This window comes from Buteo buteo, chromosome 16 (genome assembly GCF_964188355.1).
Source record: "Buteo buteo chromosome 16, bButBut1.hap1.1, whole genome shotgun sequence".
NCBI lineage: Eukaryota > Metazoa > Chordata > Aves > Accipitriformes > Accipitridae > Buteo > Buteo buteo.
Genome location: NC_134186.1, coordinates 16037552 through 16060330, shown reverse-complemented (window position 1 = coordinate 16060330; position 22779 = coordinate 16037552). Strand labels below are relative to the sequence as shown.

Genomic DNA, 22779 nt, shown 5'->3' with positions numbered 1-22779 from the left:
AAATGATTGTACTCTAATCTCAATCACCAAACCAGGGAATCTTTCTGTTAAAAAAAAAATTATTTAAAATGCCTTCATCTTGATTTTTTTTAAGTCATAGAACAATTTACTTTTTAAAAATGAATATAGAAATACCTAATTTAATATAATTATAGGGAATTCATTGAAAATGTTGATTTTTTTTAGTAGTATTAGTAAGAGCAAGTTTCCAGGCTCTGAACTTACTGAGCATACTCTTTTGTCCCTTTCACCCTGTCCATATGAGGCCAAATACACAATGTAAATCTTTGGTCCCTCTAAATTTGTTATCTATACACACTTTTCACTATTTTGAATATGAATGACTAAAACTCTCTCTTACACCAGGAGTTCAGTAACAACCCCACACAACTTGAGAAGCTGGGAAGAAATAGCTGTTATTTTGTAAATAACTAAGTATTACCTGCTACCTCCTTGCTCCTCTGAGAGGCTTCAGAAGCCAAAGCATATGATATGGTAATGATGCGCTCCTGCTCTTGCAACTGTGAATCTAAATCAACCGAGTTGTGTTTGTCCTGGGCAACAGTAGGCTGTAGATTGTGCATACTAGTGGGAAAGTGCAAAACAACATTAACATTTGCAAACATAAAGAAGAATCCACCATGCAGATGAGAACAAGCTTGAATCTATACAGCAGTTTTCAGATCTCATCTGTCAAGCTCCATATTTTATTGACATTCTTTAAAGTAGTGTTAGATATTGTACGCAAATGACTACAGCATACAAAGACAAATGATGCAGCCATTACATATTCAGTCACAGTTTCTGTATAGCCTTAAGTACATCTGAAAGTCCTTTGTTGTAGATACGCTCTTTACATGAAAACACTACCAAAAAAAATGCTATTTATTTGAAGTTGTTAATAAAATTTCTTGTTATGCCCAGAGAAAAAGGCATATAACCTGGTGGTCCTCAGGCACAGCCTCTTTAATTGTTTTCCAAAGAGACAGCAGATACTTGAGGTAATCAAATTCTTGAAACTGAATGTTTCAGCTGACTCTACATTAGCTGCAAGTAGCCAAAAGTGTTCTCTCAGAACTCCAGCTCTCTGGAGACAACAGAAACCTGCTCTCACACTGACTTTTCTTCTGCTTTTGGCCAGATCTGTGCCTTTCCTGCCTCCTCACTCTCAACTACAAGTTGCTTGGTAAGGACTCACTACTATTTTAGGATGCTCTGAACAAGAAAATGGACATATAAAAAAATTGTCATTATCTCTTCTACCCTGTTTTAAAAAGGAGTTTAAGCATACTACAAAAATTCTGTGTGCATTTTCTAAAAGCCAGAAGTTATATTTAGATAATTCAATAGGAATTAGACTGTTGTATGAAGTTAGTTCCCAACGTCCAACACCAGCCTCTATATAAGATTTGCGAAAAAAAGAAAATACTGACCTTGATTTAGTAAGAATATTCTTTATCTTTTCTGCTTTGCGCTGCCTTGCTGCCAGTTCTTCTGTAGAAAGAGGCTCTTCTGGCTCCAGTTCAACGTAGCGTTCTGGAATTGCAACCTTCTCAGGTTTTGACAACTGTGGAAAGAAAGCAAGCATCAAGTTTTTAATAACAAAGACTTAAGAAAAAATTAAGATAAATTCTCCTCAATGGGAGAACACAGTGAAAAAAATAAAGCATGGGTTTTCACAGTCAATACATGTACCTGATGCTAAACACTCCCTCTGGATATGAGCCGATGCCCTTTTAATAGTGTCTTTTCCCTCTGATTCCTTTTAGTTCAGAAGGTAGATCAAGCAAATATTGAAGGGGATTACAAAAGAAATCAGAATCAACAGGGAACCTTCCTTCAGCTCAGGCTTAGAGCCCGAACTAGGACTCTGCCTAAAGCTGTTACAGTAGAAAGAAACAACTGTTACAAGAGTGACTGGACAACCTGAGATTTTAATGTCATGATACTTATGTCATGCCAGTGAGGACTTCCTACAACTGAAAGGAAATATCACCTAAAGTTTTAATCTAGGGTATCATTCTTTTGAGACTGCATAATCTTCTTCTGTGAACAGCAGAGAAAAAAAAATGAAACACAACAGTTGGTCATCATCTTAGGAAATTCTTGGACTATAAAATCTGAAATCCTAGGTGTTCAAAAGTTGTCTAGGGAACTGAACCAGAAATACACTAACGTTGTGCAATTGTAACAACACATTGCATACACACAATTCTGCAGATTGAAAATTCTAATATGATTGCACAAAAGCTAGCAACAAGTTTTTGTTAGGATCAGTTTCTTTGTGAGAAATCTTTGTTCCACGTAAGAGATCTAAATCACCCGATGAAAATTCAGTTTACAAATGGACTTTGAAAACTAATGCTTATTATACAGAACAGACTGCTTTTGAAAAGTACAAATAAAGAATGTATGAATAAATAAAAATAAGTAAAAGGGAAACTATTTTTTCTTCTCCTCTTTGGATTTTAGTTAAAACACTCATGAGGCGATGAGTTTTCAAAATTGAAATTTTTAAATACAAATAATCCTAAATTTTTCACCACTGAACCTAGTCCACACTAATTCAATGGCATATGCAAAGTGGCCTGACCTAACCCCCCCAGTGATTAAACTCAGTAATTTACAGGCAATCATAGGCCCAAAGCATTCAATATAGCCCTTCTCCAAGGCTAATGCTTCCTGAAAAATCCTCATTTTCCACTACACTTCCTTACCTTCAAATCCAACTCCTCTCTGGAGCTCTGTAGCTATAGATATATATTTTTTTTTTAATTTATGTATCTATCTCCATACTATAACTAACCTAGATCAGCTCATCCTGCCACTTCCAGAATAACAAACTCAGTTATCATATGAACAGCAGATTTCTTGGCCTTAAAGACACAACTGAGTACATTTCCTTATGAGGCACAGAAGTTCCTCAGGTACAGAAGTGCCTGCCCGATGAAGAGGATGGGTACGTGAAATGGAAAAGGACAACCTGGCTAACCTGAGAAAGCAGCTTTACATTCAGAGCTTCAGACCTGCTTCAGTTACTCTAAAGTAGGACAGAAACACCTATAAGCAAAAATGTTTCCTATCCTAGGCTTAAGGTGCTAATTTGGATATATGAAGTGATTCATGTAGCCCTGGAGGCCTCCTGGAAAAAATTTTAATAGCAGAGTGCAACAAGGAAAGGAAATACAATGAAAGTATTTTTTCTGTTTCTGAAGTTTACAGGAGCACTGCATTTTCCGTAGAAAATATACAATGATTAATTGAAAGATACATTCATTCACAGAAATCAACAGATAATGGCTCACAGGTTCAACCTCTTACAAATATCTCTCTATACAAAATGATACATTGTCAACAGCTTTCAGAAGAGTAGAAGTGCTTACTACTCTAATTATCATTAACAATTTTACTGATTTCCCATCAACGATGGCATTTTACACATTGTGTAGTATCTACTCAAATCTTTCCACTTGCTATATTCTTTCCTTCCACCAGATGGCTCAATCGCATTTCAAACAAATACTTTACTCGGTTACTAGAGCTGAAAAAAGCTCTAATGCCCCAAACACCAAGTCGTTTGAAAAGCTGACAGAAAGGTGTTCTCTGTTCTGACCAGAATAAAGCAGTGCTCCCTCTTCCCTACCATATTTTGCCAGTCAAAATGAAGACTAAGGTAGCTCTGGGGAACTAACTTTTCCTTCATTGCTGTTTCTTATTTTCAAATACTCTTGATGTTGTCATCCCATCTTTTTCTCCCAATGTATATAACATTCCCTAACTTAAATCACTTTTTCTTCTAGAAAGCCTGAGATATATATTTCGAACAGTAGAGCCAGCCTTTCGATTTCTTCTCTCCACTAAAACACAATACGAACAGGAACCTTAGGGAGATTCTAAGTACCAGGCTATAAATTTTCGATACCCAAAAGACTCCTTTTAGTTCAAACTTCCAGCTAGCTTTTGAAAGAAAATATGAGAATTCACTACCTAAAAGTTAGAAAGGTTAATATTTTGGGGCACAGAATAGGAGGCAAAAAATGATGAGTGTTACCTCTCTGCTGATATCTAAATCATAGTCTTGAGGCTCCAGGTCTGTCTCTGTCACTGCTACGGGCTGAACTTTTAACCATTCATTTTCATCCTTGTCTTCTCCACGAATTGCCCTCTCAAGTAACTGCAAATCAAATTCTTGCTCTCGTTTCCACTGGTAATAGATACAAAACAATTAACAGCATTCAACCACACTGCCAAACTCATCATTTAGCAATGTACATTACTGCTGCAAATGCTATATTGCCGAAAGAATCCACAGAGCAAACCCCTTAACTGACAAGAAAATACAACTGTATTTTTTGGAACATATGGTTGGGAGAGCTGATCTCTAGCTGTGCTGCATGGATTTTGGAGTATTGTTTAATTTTCAGATAACGTTCAGCAGTATTAAATTCTAACAAATGTATTAATCACCATTTCACATATGTTGATTAACATGGAACTAGCTACACACAAACACCTTTGGAAGCACAGATGTCAATACAAGTGAGTCTACAGACTGACAGACTAATTAATCCTAGGCATTCTAACCAAGCAGTGCTGTGTGATTTTGAACCACCACACTGAAAGAGTATTTATAATGCAAGTTGAGAACTGCAACTTGAAAATTTTACGTATCTTTTTAGAATAATACCTAGTGTTTAAAGCTAATAATATTTTATGAACTAACACTAACTTGTTTTGAATTCAAAAATAATAATTTAGTAACTTCTAAACTCTTCAGACTTTACTAAAAGCAGTATCTAGCTACCTGCAAAGATAAAAAAATCTCTCACATTCTGTCTTTACAAAGTAAGTATTTAGAAGTAATAAATTCAGAATGTATTTAAATTAAGGAGCATAATTTAGAGTTCCCAAATCATTGCATAGTAGCTCCTTCACAACTACATACAATACAGCTGCATATAAACTCACGCTTAAAAAAAACTACCAACACTTCTTTGTTCAAAATACTAAATTCAGTTGCAGCAACATTCCATCCAGCAGATCTCAGCAGCTTTACCATACAGAGTTGAAACACGATATTAAAAGCAGTGGGAAAGAGAAGGGATAAGAAGAACAACAACAAAGTTATCTCCTCAAGCATTTGAGTGTATCAATAGGAGAATGTGCCATTATATGTTTCTTAAAAATATCTCCAGTATTTCTGTTACAAATCTTTAGCTTGTTTTGGTTGAAATTTGAACTCCATGTGAAGTCCTTAGACTTCATTATGCTACTTGCATTAATCAATCTAATTGAAACCTATTCATGCACAAGCTCTCAATATTCACTCAGAAGATACCTATCTTCCATGTATATTAAAAAAGTTAAATAGCTAAAAGGCATTATATCTCAAAAATTAAGATGTTTCTTTACAGAATTCAAGAGAGAGGAAAAAAAAAATTTTTCTCATACGAGTACTCCAAACTCATTCTTCTACTCATATTCGAACCAGGCCTGATTGACATAGTATATTTTAAATACACAGTTTCATTTTCAAGTTATATATAGGTAAGAAAAACATCAAACCATTCTTACGAAGCAGTATTTTTATTGGCTTTGATGTTGCGACTTTTACATTAAAAAGGCATTGTATATAACAAATGAATTCATGTACTGTGATTAATACTTAAAATGTCATACTACACTTAAGAGCTGACCGATTAAAAATTAGAGTTACACATACAATGTATGTTTAAAGCAAATGTTACATACTGAGCAGCACTTCAATTATACATTTAACTGTTTGCCATTTTGGCTGCTAAATAATTGTAATGCTGTAAGCAATTGTGCTATCAAACATGCTTTTTGCGTATCGAAGCCCTATAGGTACAAGAGATGATCTCTACAAAACATTGCTAGGGCTGAAAGATTCTATTTTAATTCTTTACAGCAAGAAAAAGACCAAGATGGCACCCAACTTTATAGATAAAGTGTTTGCCACAAATGTTAATAAGGAGTGTTATGAAAATGTTTAAATTTGGCTTGTGTATGTTATGTGAGTCAGGAAACATAAGCTCAGATTTACTTCTAATTACGATATGAAAATAACAGTGATACTATAGTTCTACAGTTCCCAAATATTATGCACTATCTTTAATAAATTTGTGATTGCAAACCAGAAGACAAATAGATTACTGTCTCCAAGTAGTGCACTCGTATTTACTGGGCAAGTAAATACAAATAACTGGCTGTAAATTAGTGCTACTGAACAGTGGGAATGAAAGGCTAAATATTACAGGGTTTTTAAAGCTAGCAATTGACACACATGTACTAAATGCAATTAAGCCTGGTAAAAATTGAGTAGTCCAGTTAGAAATTTTAAAATAACTACAAAATTCTGCAAATTAAAAACAAGCAAACAAAAAAAAAGAGGCATTAGGTATGATGAGTGACGGATCTAAAAGCAAGAGATCTTGTGCAATGAATTAGGTAAAACAAGGTGATCATTCTAAAGCTCTAGTGGACCAAATAAAAAATAAATTAAAAGACCACAGCATAAGTGCAATTACAGTACAATCTTGGTTTAGCACCAAGTGAGTGACTGGGTAACTTCACCAATTAGAATTGCTTTGGTTAGTATCCAAAATGTATCATTACAAACTTATCATCTGTACAGCATTTAGTCTCAGAATGCAACAAAAATCCTTTTCTTCAGCAGCTTAAATTTGAGCCTTATTAGAATATTCTATGTTTTAAGCTTTAAAGAAGAATTTGCATCAATTAAAACACATTAGCTCTTACATAAATTTCTAATCAGCATGATTAGATTTTAAAACTGATTACCCACTCATCATCTCTTTAAAAAAACAACCACCACCTTGGTCTGATATTACCACGACTATCTTGCAGCCTAATTTATAAATTAAAAAGAAAAATACCCATGGTGAATAAGAACATTCTAAAAGGCCCATTCCATTATGAAGCAGTTTTAAAACCGTACAAGCTTCTTACACTTTCTAAATACAATTCCAATAAAAAACAATCATGTCTCTGAAATCACTCCAATATACTCACACCTCCACTCAGCACACTAACCTCTGACCAACTTACCTGCTGAACCTGCCATATATACTATAGCTACTAGTAAAAAAAGATCATCTGTTAGTCACACTCTCTGAACTCATTTTATACTGTATAACACTAATTTAATTAGACTAGAAGCATCACACACTCAAGTGAAAGTGCTTGCTAGGAAAAAAAAAAAAAATCCAAAGATATTTTTAGTTTAGTCCTTTTAAGGCATATCTAACATACTGAGCCTATGTCTGCAGAAATGGGTCTGATGAAAGACCGAGATGAAACAGACTGCCTTTCTCCTTGGCTAAGAGTTCTCTTGCGTTCACGAACTAATGCCTTCTGATGTCGCTTCATTCTTTCTAGTTGTTCCTCTGCACTCATCTTGCCTCTTTGGTGGTCTCCAGAGTATAAACGTTCCAAGGCACTCTTTGGTCTCTCCTGTAGAAGTCACAAGGCACACAAAACACATGTTGTAATTAATACTTCATAAGAAGTATACAAAAAAATAAATTCTTTCTGCTACCTTATTACTAAATTAACATGATTTTGTTCTATTATTTTTGCATTAATTTGTATATTTCAACTCTATATTTTGTATTAGTAGTGCTGATTTTTGGTTCTAAACCTTGTCTCATAGATCTATTTCAAATGCAGCAAGTTGTCTGTCTGCTTCCCAATTCATTTAAAAAAGTGAAAAATTGGAGATTTTATTAGGTCATAGGTGTTGGTCATCTCCCATGCTACTACAATCCCACTTACAGGTATGCAAAATATATTCTGGACTTAAATGTTTTGAACAGTTCAGACATATGCCTTCAGATGTTCACTTAAAACTTACCTTGGACCTATCCCTTCGAAGTGTTGCATATGATGAAATGGTAGATGATTGGTGCAATCTGGAAGTTGATCCAGATAAACCTTTATAAGGAAAAAGAGAATGGTTTAAAACCAAGTGACAGGCAAAATGAAGACATCTGTCAGATATTTTCTAAATTATCTTGCTTTTTCTATGACATTTTGGTTACTATTTTAGGCCACATTTCACATTTTGCAGTTCCGGAGATCATGAGAGGCATGAAATTTCATTTCAGCCAGAAGTAATGTATTTCAGGTCACTATTTATCAAAATTCAGAAGGATCTACAATAATTTAGAAGCTTATATTAAATGAGGTATGGGGTATGGGGTGAACTCAGCTGTGCAAGAGTAGATAAACTGTACAAATAATCATCACATCTATGAAGAAAATCAAACCTTAACATTCGCAGTTAGAAAGCGAAGAAATAAGAAGAGAATAGCTAAGAAATTAATTGCTCTTCCCCAAATATTCTCTCTATCCTCATTTGTGAAACACTTGCAGGACTGTAGCACAGTGGGGATGGAGTGTCAAGTCACATGTAGTGTATGGGGGCATTATATTCTTTATCACTTTCATTTCAATGGTAATGTAAGTGTTTAAAAAAATACCTGAGTTTGTAAAGGATCACACAGAAATTATGAGGAAAAATAACTCTGAATATAGGAGACATTCTACTAGCTAATTTCATGTTTTGCTATTTTTTTTAAGCAGTATATATGAAGTTGCTTTGCAAAAGGCTGGTTGTCTCTAACGGCACCATTAAAATGCACAAAATCTCTAGACTTTCACAGCATTGTATAGTTAATCTAAAAATAATGATCTGATGATAAAAATCTCCAGAAAATCCTAGGAGAGAAAAGCTCTTATACAAACAGCACTGTTAAAAATCAACTACATAAATTCCTGGCTTACCACGGGTAGGTAATGTCTGGTATCCACTGTCAGAGCTTATTAAACCACTGGAAGGTTGGCTGAGGTCACCACCTATCGTTGCTAGTTCTGGTTCACTCATGTATGAACGCAGTTCCACCTATATGGAAAAATACTCATCAGCTCAAATGAAATCATGGACAGCAAGTCTTAATAATCTTAAAACAAATCCTAAAGCTTTGTTTCTGGATTACTAAATCTCTCTCCACCATTATACGGCATAGATCTCTCCCTGCCATTACTCTCTGTCCTTATTACAAGACCTAGAGGTCCATGTATTTTACAGACAATAATATCTTTTATTATAGGTTCACATATCAGTAAAGTGCCGGTCTACAGGTGTATGAGTGCTCACCCTATAATCTCCATTTACATACTGTCCGAGTTCTCGGTCTCTCTTTCTTTCATCTGACTGACGTTTCAGGCCCCGCACTGATGTGTGTCTGATGACAGTGGCTTCTCTCGGGAGAGGTGGAACAGCTGGTGGCTGATCATCAGGACTGTACAACTGAGGGAGAGGAGGTCTGGGCGGTGCTTCATCATCCTGGTAACATGAAAGCACACCTATTTGGCAAGCTCTGAAAACAGTCAGGCATAAAACGACTGGAAGTTCATTACATTATATGAGTTATTTGTGACTGCCCTGGCATACGCTCCTCTGTCCACACCAGGAGCTTGAGGCTTTAGAAACCAAACAAGACCCAAGAAAGCAAACAACTAATCAACCACAAAGCTTTACCAAGGAAGGCTCTGCATTGGTATGTTCTAAAAGAGTATATGGCTATATCGTGGTTTAACCCCAGCCAGCAACTAAGCACCACACAGCCACTCACTCACTCCCCCCCACACCCAGTGGGATGGGAGAGAAAAATCGGGAAAAGAAGTAAAACTCGTGGGTTGAGATAAGAACAGTTTAATAGAACAGAAAAGAAGAAACTAATAATGATAATGATAACATTAATAAAATGACAACAGCAATAATAAAAGGATGGGAATGTACAAATGATGTGCAGTGCAATTGCTCACTACCTGCCGATCGACACCCAGTTAGTCCCCGAGCGGCAATCCCCTGCCCCTACTCCCCCCAGTTTCTATACTGGATGCGATGTCCCATGGTATGGAATACCCCGTTGGCCAGTTTGGGTCAGCTGCCCTGGCTGTGTCCCCTCCCAACTTCTTGTGCCCCTCCAGCTTTCTCGCTGGCTGGCTGGGCATGAGAAGCTGAAAAATCCTTGACTTTAGACTAAACATTACTTAGCAACAACTGCAAACATCAGTGTTATCAGCATTCTTCACATACTGAACTCAAAACATAGCACTGTACCAGCTACTAGGAAGACAGTTAACTCTATCCCAGCTGAAAGCAGGACAGGCTACTGTACACAAAGGCCAGGTTATGCACATGTATCCTGCTGTAAGTGCTATATCACTCCGTTTCAGTACAAACACCTTAAGCGTCTCCCTGTTGTCCCTCCACACTGTGTGCACTCTGTAACCATGAAACTTTAACTGTTTCTGCCAGAAGTAAATGGAATCATTGGTGAATGAATCTCACAAGAGCAGTACTTACAACCTTTGGCTTGAGCTTAATTGGTGACTGAAGAGGCGGCTCAATTTTTTTCAGCTGCTGTGCTTGGTGCTGCATTCTGGCCTGGAAATAAGGCTGTGGATACAGTCTAACCTCCAGAGAGGATTTAACCGGACTGGGTGGAGGGCTTTGTGGAACTGAAAGTTTGCTCTCCGCAGTTGCGAGGGAAGCTGGTAAGGAAGGCACTGAAGACTGAGAAAATGAAGGCACTATTTTTCTCTCTAGGGGAGAAATATGCAAATGTGTTAGGTGTTGTTTCTCATCAATAATGTTCTTAAGAATAGCAATCAACATCCTTAGACTTCATAAAACAGGCACATTGCTTTGAACACAAACGGGGGGGGTTTTGGACATAAAAATGTTTGAATGTCACATTATAGCAGGGGTGGAAAACATTTTCTTGATGAGGATCAAGCAAGCCTTTCAGGTAGAAAATAAAAACACATGCTTTAGTATCATCCAGTAAAATTCCTTGGAGAGGGCAGTGGGAGGGCAGGAAGGAAAAGCCCGAGAGTCACACAAAATCAATTCATAGACTGTATCTGGCCCCATGCCACGGGCTCCTTAAGATGCCTGTAGACCTAGACAAGGCTAGGCACTCATAGCCATACCTTAAAGAAGATCTCACCATCTCAAAACTATTTTATCTCTGTATGTAAAAGGTAAGCAAAGATACTTTAAATATAAAGTGAATGTACAATAGGTGTTAACAGTCTCTTGGTATCCCAATGCATTCGCTCTTTTCTTTGAAACATAAAGCAACTGAAAGACAGATCCCACCCACTTTCCCCTCTTCTTTTCCATAGCTGATGTTGTTGCTCTACCCACCAAACACCTGCCTGAAGAGGGAGGGGGAAGGCAACTGCAGCAAGGGCGGCATCCAAGGGAAAGGGGAAAAAAAAAAAAAAAAAAAAAAAAAAAAAGGCAGTCGGGAGGAAGGCAGAGAAGAACACAGAGAGGAGCTCCTGGACAGAATGCAGAATAGATACTATGCTGGTATGAGCCTGGCGTGTGACAGAAACTCTTTCTGCAACTTGAAGAACTCAACCCATTACTATTATTATTGTTCCCTTTTTACAGTCATTACATTTTAGTGCCATCAGTATGTGAAAACAAATACAAAAAAACCTTTTTGCCGCCTCAACCAAATAAACACCAAGTTAAATGTGCTCAATCAACAGAGATTTCTGATGCAGCCAATAGCAGAATTAACTGGATTTTCTGCAGTAGAGCAAACTTCTAGACTATTTGCATGGACCTAAAGATCAGCTCCACTTGTATATTTTTTGTTTTAGTTATGTTCTCCTTACCTGGATTCTTGATAGAGTCTACTATGGTTTTGTAGTTTGTTTTATTTGCACTCAAGCCAGCTGTAACATCTTCAATTCTCCACAAGTCTTTTTGTATTTGTGTTTTCTCCTGATGTTTGTAGTAAAAGAAAAAAAGAAAAATCAATTATATCTCATTTTTATTTTATTATGGGCTTACCCTTCTTTTGATACCAAAACCAAACTAATGTTTCAGAACTTAGATGAAAACTTAGGAGTCTAGAAATGAGTTAAATGATTATTTTAAAATAAAATAAAATAAAAAAACAAACAAAAAACCACCAACACAAACCAACATATCTTGCCCATAAAATTTATTAGAGCATTTTCTGAGTCTTGGAAGACTTCTTATAGACGACTAGGGGAAAGAGACACCTCTACATTTTTCTCTACAATACTATTGAGGCTACAAAAACCTAGTTTAATGTTCTACATAAACTGAGCTTACAGAACCTTTTCATTTCAACTTTGTTCTTAAATTCTATACTAACACACTTAAGACTGCTAAGGCAGCCTTAAGAAACTCATCTTAATACCTTTAAGAGTATGCTCAATATTAAAAAAAGCAAAAAAATCAGTAGAGTTTCCCTGAATACTGCCATGAACTTCCTAATAGTTTTTAACGGATGAAATATAAAACCAAAACTAACTCAGAAGGGCTGACAAATTTAATTTCTGCTTATATTTGTGTTGGTAGGTCTACTGGACATGATGTATTGCAGGTTGAAACAGTATATTGCTGCTGTTCCAGGATTTGGTCTCATCTTGCATCCTATTTGCTTTACGGAGGCTATCCAGGAGGAAAGAAAGGGAAGCTTTGTCTACAGTCTGGACTCCCCCTTTGATTGCATCGTGCAGCCAGACGCCTTGGCTACAGAAGCCACCACTTCAGTCAGATGTTCACTGCAATCATCATAAATAGCTAATCTTATCTACTTAATCAAAGCCTGGTGATTCTGCCTTCAAAAACTGGCATTAAGAATAAACTTAGGAAAACCAAGAGGAAAACAGTAGTATTAAAGGAAGCAGAAGGCAGTGAAACACTTTAGTTAAGAATTGCTTACAAACTGCTCAAGAACTCTAGAAATCCATCACTTGCCATGAGCTGCAAAATAACCACTAATTAATCCTATAAGTCTGAAAGAGAAAAACTTTAGTAAAAGCTCTTACACCTCATAGAACTAAGGCAGGCATATAAATTGCTCTCCACTTTCTGTCTTAGATCAGAAAATATGTTCAGCCAGGTTACAGATCAGCAAACAGGGTGCCAAGAACACAAACATTTAAATGATGGAGAACGTTATTTGCCTGTAGTAAACTCACTCGATAGATGGGACATATCTTGAAAGATTGTCAGGATACAATCTATAAATTTGCACATTCCATTTCAGTTTTCTGAGATTAATCATACTACAAGGAACCAAATGATGGATTTACAATAACCAAGCCTCAGAACTGATTAAAAAAACCCCACATGTAGAAAAAATCCTGCTTCTGAAACCACTCAGAAAATGTTCGATTAGTAACGTACAAAAGCCAGGAGATCTTTTAATATTATTTCTTCCCATTACTTAAATATTGATGTGAAAAGAATATTTTAGATCAAAAGTGGACTAGATCTAAAAGATAAGCAGATGAATTTATTTTTAAATTATGAAAGCCAAGATTGCTGTTTATGAAAGGGTATAAATATACTTTATGGGCAAGCATAAAAAGGTTACTTGGAGAAATACATCGATTTCTCTAACTTCCTTCACACAGAAACATAATTTAGAATGATTTATAAAACCAGGGGAGAAACACTTACCAACTAAAAAGTTATCACTGACAAAATACCACATCTCAGTTAATTTCAGCATGCCCAGATCCCCCCAACCCTTAAGCAAAAGACAACGAAGCTACACTCTTAAAAGCAAGATTTACTCTGAGCTGGTTGAAACATTTAGTTTTTAACCTCTTAATTAATGTTATATAGAAACAACATTAGCTGTTTCCTACAGCAACTTGAGACTGTAAATTTACTGAATTTTTAATAACATTCCATGAAGACTGCATTTTTTTTAAATACAGCCTGTATTAATTTAGTGCTATTGGAAAATACTAGATAAACAATCTTGAGTCTACATACCCTTGGGCAGAGATCAAAAAAACTCTAACTGTTATGGGTACTTGAACTCAGACTTCTTTGAAGGAATATAGTTTTAAGAATATTCAGTACATTCTGAAAAAATCAGCTCCCCTTAGTATCTCCAAAATAGGTATTCAGAAACATTTTTTTAAAATCTTAGCCAAAGACAAACATATCTATGCATACATACATATATACATATATATAGTAAGTATACACACACAAAACACATAACATGCATATGTTAGTGTATGTGCATGCATGTGCACTTTTAATAATTATGCATATATGTGATATAATAATAAAACTGAGTGAACATTTTACTGTGCAAACCGCATTCCCTTTATATGTATTGCTGAATCACATGCCACACATTCAGTATTTTAAGCATGCTCAGTGCACAACTGGAAATTGTTAAAGTACTTTAACAAAGTAGATTTTGTTTAAACCTGTAATTTCCCTTTATTAAACAAAATAACTTCATACAGGGACGATTTTATTCTAAAATACCTCTGGGATTTTTTGGAGGGATGTATTCTACAGCTGAGCTCAATTACATAATATTCTGGCTCTAGAAACTGATTCACTCTCCCACCTCCCAAAATTAAAAGTAAATGCAAATAGGTTTTGAAGATTGATGCAATCTAAAAAAGTTTTACAACTCTTGCTTTGATACAAAACATTTATCTATTATTAGTGAAAATAAATAGACTTCAATCCATATCTGACCAGAAATCTCTTGCAAATAAATAAATTTAAATTTTTAACTAATGAGCTCTTTTGGTCCAGGATATTTGGAAAAGTAGGCTAAGATTTGAGCAAAAGGTATACATTAGCTTTGTTCCTTGTGTTTTGTCTTTTAAACAAAACCGTTCTGCTTAAACACAGGAAAAATAATCCAGACTGTATTCCTTGCTGTAAGAATAAAAACACCAGTTGTAACCAGGTATGTAGAAATAATCTGGTGTGCCACATCCAGTTCAGCAAACAGAATAACTTAGCTTCAAACAAAGCTTCTTCATAAGATTCAAAACTGAATAATTGACTTAAAACCGAGATGCCTTTCAATTACTGATGGCTGTTAAACACTTATTCCACTTCACAAAACAATCTGCAGAGATAAATCTTCCATAGATAGAAGAACATGACAAAGAACAAGTAATGACAATAACAAGTCAGTGACTGATGTTCTTAAAAACAGACGAAGAATCCAACAATGTCAGATCAAATAAATGGAAGACTAAGAAGTCCTGCATAGTCTTATAAATTAAATACGTTATCAATGTCAAGATGTCAGTATGTAATAAAAACATAATAAAATAATGACAAATTTGCATAGACAACTTATGAGAAACTATTACAGATGCTGCAAGATAGCTAGTTACTGCACAGCTATGCCATTACAATGTCTGAACTTTGCAAACTTAACTACATGACAGCTGAATACAGTGCAAAAATTGCAGAGGATTTCTCTTATGAGGTAATAGTTTCAAGTTCAGACAAAATCATCCTCATAAGTAAACCAGTGTCTGGAAATAGACTCACCTGAGATACCAATGAACTATTCATCTGTTCCTGTAAGGCTTTTTTCAGCTGGCTTACATCCTTTTCTAATTTCAGATACTCATTCCAGGCATTTTCCATTTCCTATTAACAGAGTGAATACTCTAATACAATGTTACAATAAACTTCAAAATCACTCTATCCATTCTCTAATTGAGCACCGAAGTGTTTTTAAGATGGTGTTGCTCTATTATAAAAAGAAGCAAAAAATCCATTTTTGTAGTCTACATTTTTGCTTGGAGTTGATGATAAACTTCAAAATGCTTTATAGCTTGCAAGATCAAGTCAAGAATCCCTAGTTAAAAAACTCTGGCCATCTTCCTCACACAAAACCATTTCTTAAGCATACAACTGGCACATAATAGAATCTGAACTATGACTAATATGCTATGAAGGAATCAAGTCTATTCCGATTCCATTTCCTTTTACTTCACTCCCCTATGTAAACAAGTTTATAATTAAAATCCAGTCACCTAAACCAGAACTCATGTTTTGAAACACAAAGCAGGTTATCCTTTAAAAGTTCTACAGACTGTGTTGTAATGGCATTAGAAGTGAATAAACAAGCAGACACCTGGAAAACAAGGCCATCCAATTACCCTTACTTTACTTAGATTATCTCCAGCATCCATGACACCATTGTCTGCCTTCTGACCCAGAACTTAGGAAAATTAAGTGTCTGGAGCATTTTTATGTAAGGAATGATGGAATAGGCTTTTCCTCTGAAGTCTGGAAAAGAGATCACTTCAGAGTTGAGGGCAAGAAATAATGGAGGTCAACGAAACCATAACTGGCACGGAGAGAGTAGATAACAACTGACCGTTCTCTATCCTTTCTCATACAAGAATAACGGTCTATCACATGAAACATATACAATTCAGGCTCAAAACAAATAAAAGAAAGGGGCTGTCCACACAGCGGGAAAAAGATCTATGCAATATCTTGCCAAATGATATTTTGGATGCAAAAAAGTTGGGACCCACCTCTCCTATCCTTACTACTCCCTAAGCATCTGCTTATGTCCACTGTTGAAGCCAGAACCCTGGGCTAGAAGCAGCCTTGGACTGGACCAGTACAGCCATTCTTACAATTACTTGCTATTTATGCTCCCAACTAAATTTTAAATGCTGTCTGCGAAAGTCATACATTTTCTAGAGGTACAAAACACTGTATATATACATATAAATAATACTAGCATTTTAATGATCAAATCTTACTATAGGAAAGGTGTTTGTGCAATTCTAGAAAGAATCTTATGAAGAACTAGTCCCATATTCATTAAGAGGTAGGAATAATACAGTGAGTACACAACACCCAGGTTTAATATACTCTCTTTCATGGCCAATTCTTAGAAATATTTTTATTAATAAAAATGCAACATTAAATTGCAATTGAATTTTATTAAGTCATAATATCAACAGTAAATTTTGACTGAAACATCAACAGAATTTCCCAGTTCTTCTTCCCCTGGAAAAATACCATGGAATCATATTTATATTTTCAAAGGGCTAGCTGAAAGAATTGCAATTTAAGCCCTATACATAAATGCAAAAGGTATAAAAAAGTTTTTTTGAGCTTTTTTTGGGGGGGGAGGTGGGAAGGGAGCATTGAAAAAGAAAGCTAGAGAGATTGTTTAAATTTTTTTATTCTGGTTTATTGTCCTGTACCTTAACCAAATCAGTTCAGAACAGGACTTAACTCTCCTATCCTACAAACAATACAGTTTTACTCTGACTGGTATTTTAATTATGGTTTTCTTGAAACAACCAAAAACACATACCGTTGAAACTTTGGATATTTCAGCCCGAATATGTATGAGATCCTCTTGCAAAAGTCTCTGCTGGTAAGAAATTTTTTCTGCATGTTGTGGTTGGTCTTTGTACTGTTCCATCTGTCTGTGTAAAACCTCCAAAACAGACTCCAGCTGATCCTAACAAAGAAGGAGATGGTAGTAAGCTTACAACAGCTTTACATGGAATTTTATTTATCTACCCGCGGGAATATGAAAGTTGTCTTCCACACTCCTAGTCTTTCTTATAAGCCACTAGAGGTTAGGATTGGCCTCCTGTTGTGAGACTAAGATGTAAATGAAAAAGTGCAAGAGCCTTAATTAACTATTATAACCAAAATTATCTGATATTTTCCATTCAATCTTTACATTAAGTAGCCAAAACTGGAAAACACAAAGCACTGAAAGGGGAATTTTTCTATTTACAGTCTGTACAAAACTGCAATTTCCAGTTTCAGAAAAATTCCCTTAAGCAGTGACAGCCCTACCACAGCACAGCATTAGCTATTTATTTAAGAATAGGTTCTCATTCACTGCTATAGTTGAATTAGCCATGTGAGCAATTAAAATAAAGTCTAAAACACAAAGTAGGTCCAATTCATTCAGTCAGGAGTAAATAACACTGAATAATTTTTGCACAGTAGCTCTTCTCAAGGATCTACCTGGACAGTACTTTCATTTTAGAACACATTTTTCTCTGAACTACCTCAATTTATTGACAGCTGTAGCTCACAGGCAGTGAAGCAGATAAAGATACATATAGGCCAGGAAAGGCAAACCATTTTGTTATTGTTTACTATTTGAACTCTGACTTGAATGGGCACAGAGGAAAGGAGGTGGGCTCCAGCTACAAACTTGTCACAGAAAATATTCCAGCATTTCAGTCATAACGCTCAGAACTAAGTTCACAGCACTATATATAAACCAGCATAGGTTTCTGAAATTACTACAAATTTGAATCTCTCCCCCTTCTCTTACTCCTTTCTTAAAAAAAAACCCCAACAACCAACCAAACAAAAACAAAAAAAAACAAAAAAACAAACCAAAAACAAACAACAACAAACCATGACACAAGTTACAGTGAGAGCTCAATATGGTTGCATGCTGCTATTTTTACAAACATTGTGCAGGCGGGAAGAACTGCAAATGAAACATGACTCAGACTCCCACCATATACATATTAAGACATAAAGCAAAACTACACAGAAAAGTGTATGTACCCCAATTTATAATAAGTGCCAGAAAATTAAATGTATATGGTTTTAAAACATTTGTTTTCAAAAATACGTTTTCTAAAAGTGGGTACTCAATCCTAACATAAAAACTAATTCTTTTCCTTATGTAAGTTTATATACATGTCCAAAGGAAACTACTACAATGCAAGCAGCATCCAGTATTTTGATTTTTTGTTTGTAATTCTGTATTTTATGATTAGATGAAAGTTGTTATTTAATTTTATAAACCCCTTTTTAACCTACTTACTTTATTTTCCTTAAGGGCTCTTATTTTGTCCTCCAAGTCCTGCAGAATTCTGTCCTGCTCACAGAAAATGCTTAGCTTGACCTGAAAATGAAATCATACATATAATGTTAGATTTTAAAAACCAAGCAGAAAAGTCTCCACTAGCAATATTTTACCCTTAAGAGCATAATAATGTGAACACGTGACAGTAAAAAATAAATAGCCAAAACAATGCAAGAGGTTCTGAAGTGGTATTTGATACTTACATCAATATCACTTTCTGCAATCTTGACAGGTTTTGTACTTCGTTCTTTTAACGTGTCACGCCCTGTCACCTAAGAGGAACAGGTTTTAAAGAATTGAGAAATTTGTTGGAAATTAAAACCTAATTATTCTTCAACAATGAAAAGAAAATTTTTGTTAAATATTCACAGTTATTAACAAAGATGAGTAACATTTTGGATACAAGGTTTTTCAAATATGGCTTTAGTTTGTAAAAAACATTATCAGAAAGGATTACTAGTTATATTAGACTATTTAATAACTCTTAACAGTAGCTTAAAATTCTGTACAAAACAGCATAACCCCACTTGTCTATGTTTACAAAGGTCCAGTTCCTGCAAAACCTAATAGTTTTAACAGTTCAGCTTTAATAGCTTTCTTGAAGCCAAAAGACTTGAATAGTTCCTTTAAATGTGTGGTTGCAAGTATTACAGCATTAATTAATGACTAAAAATACAACTTTTTGACAACTATTTCATTCTACAAAGGACAGTCTCTTCCATAGTACTGGGCAAATTTTATTAAAGACAGACTGCTATAAAAGAGCTATAGGGGAATTAAATGTAATTAATCTATTTTGACATGTTTATAATATACCAAATCTCTCGTTCCAGAAATCACTGGTTTCATATTCAATTTCTGGTGAGGTTATCTTCTCACATAACACAGTTTTTAAATCAGTACAGAAACTATACTATATTATACTTCCAACCTTCACAGCAATCTTAAAATGAAGGCATGTCTATCTCTGTAAAAAAGTTTGTTATTTTCACTGTCTACATGGGACCCTTTCTGTGAATAAATGATGTTATGAAAATGGCAATAGAATACAGCTCATTAATCATACAGTTTTTAAAAACCTTAAAATCTAATGCCTTAATATTACTAGATTAGAACACTTTTAAATATTGATTAAAGCAAATACTGTCTTACCAAAAAAACACCCGGTGTTTAGAAGTATGGTACTCATATACAGTATATTTCTGTTCGTATACAGGCAAGAGTTTATGAAGAAAAATTCACCTAAATATTGGCTTTAATAATATATAAGCAGAGGTTTTAATAGAAGAGCAGAAGTTCTTGGCTTTTGTAGTGGGGTAGGAAGGGTAGTTTGCTTTTTCACTGCCTGGCAAGCTCCAGACTTGAAGCTACATAGTTTACTTATTAACCTAACAGGGACCTACAGGATCATGCTAGCTTTCTTAAAGTAATTAAATTTTACTGTAACTATAGCTAAATCTTTAATACAGCCTCAGTTGCTCATCTAACATGTTATATGAAGTTAGCCATCTATACATAGTATTTTCAAATAACAAAGTAGTTTTGAGACAGAAGAGTATGGCCATCATTTAAGCTTACTGTCTTTTCTCTTTCAATGGCAGACTCCACTCAAAGACTTAGCATGTGTTTTCATGTGGTGAAATGTTGCTTACCCACCACCAAAATCAAAAGCATTTACTGCCTCTCAAAGCTTTCAATTTTTGGATATTCTAATTTTCAACAATGATGTGTTTCATATATTAAAAAAAAAAATCCTTTCTTTCGAAAGTATTAACGGAATTATTTAAATGCTAAATTCTATGTATAATAGTAACAAATAATGAAATAGAAGCATAAATACTAGCATGTCAAAGTAATAATTTTGCATATTTAATTATCTGCAAGTTAAGAGAATGCAAAAGCCTTTTTCAAAGCAATGGAATTAACATAAAAAACAGTCTACAGATTTTGGGGATATTTTCAATTACATAATCAGAACTGTAAAGAATTTGTTAATTATCAAGCAGTGAACATGAGAACATAATGAAGATTTAGCATGCTTTCACATTTTCCAAAATTACACATAGGAGTCACCACTTGGCACAATCATTTTCAAAACATGATAAAATGAAACCAAACACTGAGGTCAGCCATAATTTCGCATACAGACTCCAAAGGAGGGGGAAGAAGAAAAAAAAAAAGGGCGGGGGGGGGGGGAATCTTACAGAAAGCATTACTGTTTACCGTAAGACACCTGTAAAAGCCAGAATATGTAAACATTGACTGCTATTTTAAAAAGCAATGGATGAGCGCATTTCAGATGCAAGCAGTCTTACATGTATACTGGACAGTAACCCTTGTGCTGAGTTCTTTAGCACTTTGTATATCATGTTGATCAGAGGTCCATTATTTTCTATCTGTTTCAAACAAAAGTTTAGTAATAGCTTGTTACAGATGTAAAAATTAAAACCCACAAACCTTATAACTCAAAACTCCATGAGCAGCAGTAATCACACGCTCTTATGTCACACCGATCCTTGAGGTTTATACAATCTGCCGGTATGGAAGCTACAACTGGGTATCCACTTATCTTATTATATTGTGGGTAGACTGTTCATCCAACCATAAGACTTTTTTACTTTTGCAAAACACTCATACAAACACACAACACAAAATAGGATTTGCTCAGACTTGTCCAATTGCAGTTTTAAGAGTGTTGGGAATTACAGCAAGATATTTTCTGTCATGTAATACGTAGTAACACTTGCACCACGAGCTCTGTAATGATAATTTGAGCAACCTAGTTAAAACCTCAGTGAAAAAAGTCATTTCAGTCACACTTACCCTTCCCCCCATAACAAATACCTGCCATGCACTATATTCTTCAGTATCTATCAGCTCGCACTAGCAACCTCTTTCAACTGCAGTAGACGAAACAGCTTCAGATATTACAGTAAGACTGCAGAAGAATGAAGCAGGACCACTGCCGAACCACTGAGAGGGCCCCAGATTTGCCTCAACTGGTTGCACAATTCATACTTAGTGACACAAATGTTCCTATACTTCCTTATCCATATTTTGTATAACCTGTTCAGGAATGTTTGTAAAATATTCTGAAGGGAGGCTGCCCATCCATCCCTCCTGTAGCCTGCTTGAACTCGATTTCATAGTCACAAAAAGGGAAGCTTGCTTCACCTTATTTGCAAAGTCATCTTAGAAGCTTGTGGGGAAAATTGAGTTTTTCTTTCCTTTGTTCTTCCTTTCTGCTTTTCTAATACAGGGTCTGTCCACTTTAGAGATAAAAAAAAACCAACTGTGGAAATGACTGTGGAAATCTTTTTGCAGAAGAGGCATGGTTATGCTATAGCATACAGACACACCATTTCTTTCATGCTCCGCATACCTCTATTTCAGAAGCACAAGAATAGAGAGCCACTGCAACAATTGAGGGGAAAAAAAGTTCATAATCTAATGGCAATATTGTTAAAGGAACCACCACAATGCATGGTATTTGGCAAGTTCAAAATTATCAATAATTTTTTTTCATAGTGTGAGTAAATGGCCTTTAGACTTTTTTTTATGTCACAACTAGCTCGCATACAAGAGAAAACTACTGAAATGGATTAACACCTCTAGAGTGTTTTTATTTCATTTATACTTATGACAATACACTATAATGTTGAACAATATAATCTTGGTATTAACAAAAATTATTTCTTAGATAGTATTTTTAAACTCTTAAATAATAAAAAATAGACTTGTATAAAAGGATAAGAGCAAGGGGGGGACAAAACATGTGAGTAACAACAGATTACTAAATGCTCTGTAACCAGTTACTGTAATCAGTTTTAGTGCTATGGCATGCATTATGCAGTTAATTGCTTCATCACTGTTCCATTGTGAAAAGTTGTATTTTGAAATCTCTAAGAAGAGAGATCTTCAGAAATAATGGATTTATTGAAAAGAAAAAAGTTTAACTCCAGTTCAAAAATCTTCAGTCCTATTTGAAATTGTTTAATCAGAGCGGGTCTAACTA

General features: G+C 35.2%; 1 protein-coding gene across 11 annotated transcripts in view; it reads right to left on the bottom strand.

Moving 5' to 3' along the window:
• Positions 1-22779, bottom strand: part of PLEKHA7 (pleckstrin homology domain containing A7) — a 166910-nt gene that overhangs the window by 6220 nt on the left and 137911 nt on the right. For 10 of the 11 annotated variants that reach the window (XM_075047990.1, XM_075047994.1, XM_075047993.1 and 7 more), the window contains 13 exons: positions 18968-19036; positions 18723-18803; positions 17232-17381; positions 15434-15535; positions 11743-11851; positions 10415-10653; positions 9200-9388; positions 8827-8944; positions 7895-7974; positions 7294-7494; positions 4052-4204; positions 1434-1567; positions 443-585 (listed from right to left, as the gene is read on the bottom strand). In XM_075047990.1, the coding sequence (XP_074904091.1) occupies positions 443-585; positions 1434-1567; positions 4052-4204; positions 7294-7494; positions 7895-7974; positions 8827-8944; positions 9200-9388; positions 10415-10653; positions 11743-11851; positions 15434-15535; positions 17232-17381; positions 18723-18803; positions 18968-19036 (1768 nt within the window). The remainder of the gene's footprint in view (positions 1-442; positions 586-1433; positions 1568-4051; positions 4205-7293; positions 7495-7894; positions 7975-8826; positions 8945-9199; positions 9389-10414; positions 10654-11742; positions 11852-15433; positions 15536-17231; positions 17382-18722; positions 18804-18967; positions 19037-22779) is intronic. The other variant, XM_075047991.1, reaches the window with a different exon arrangement.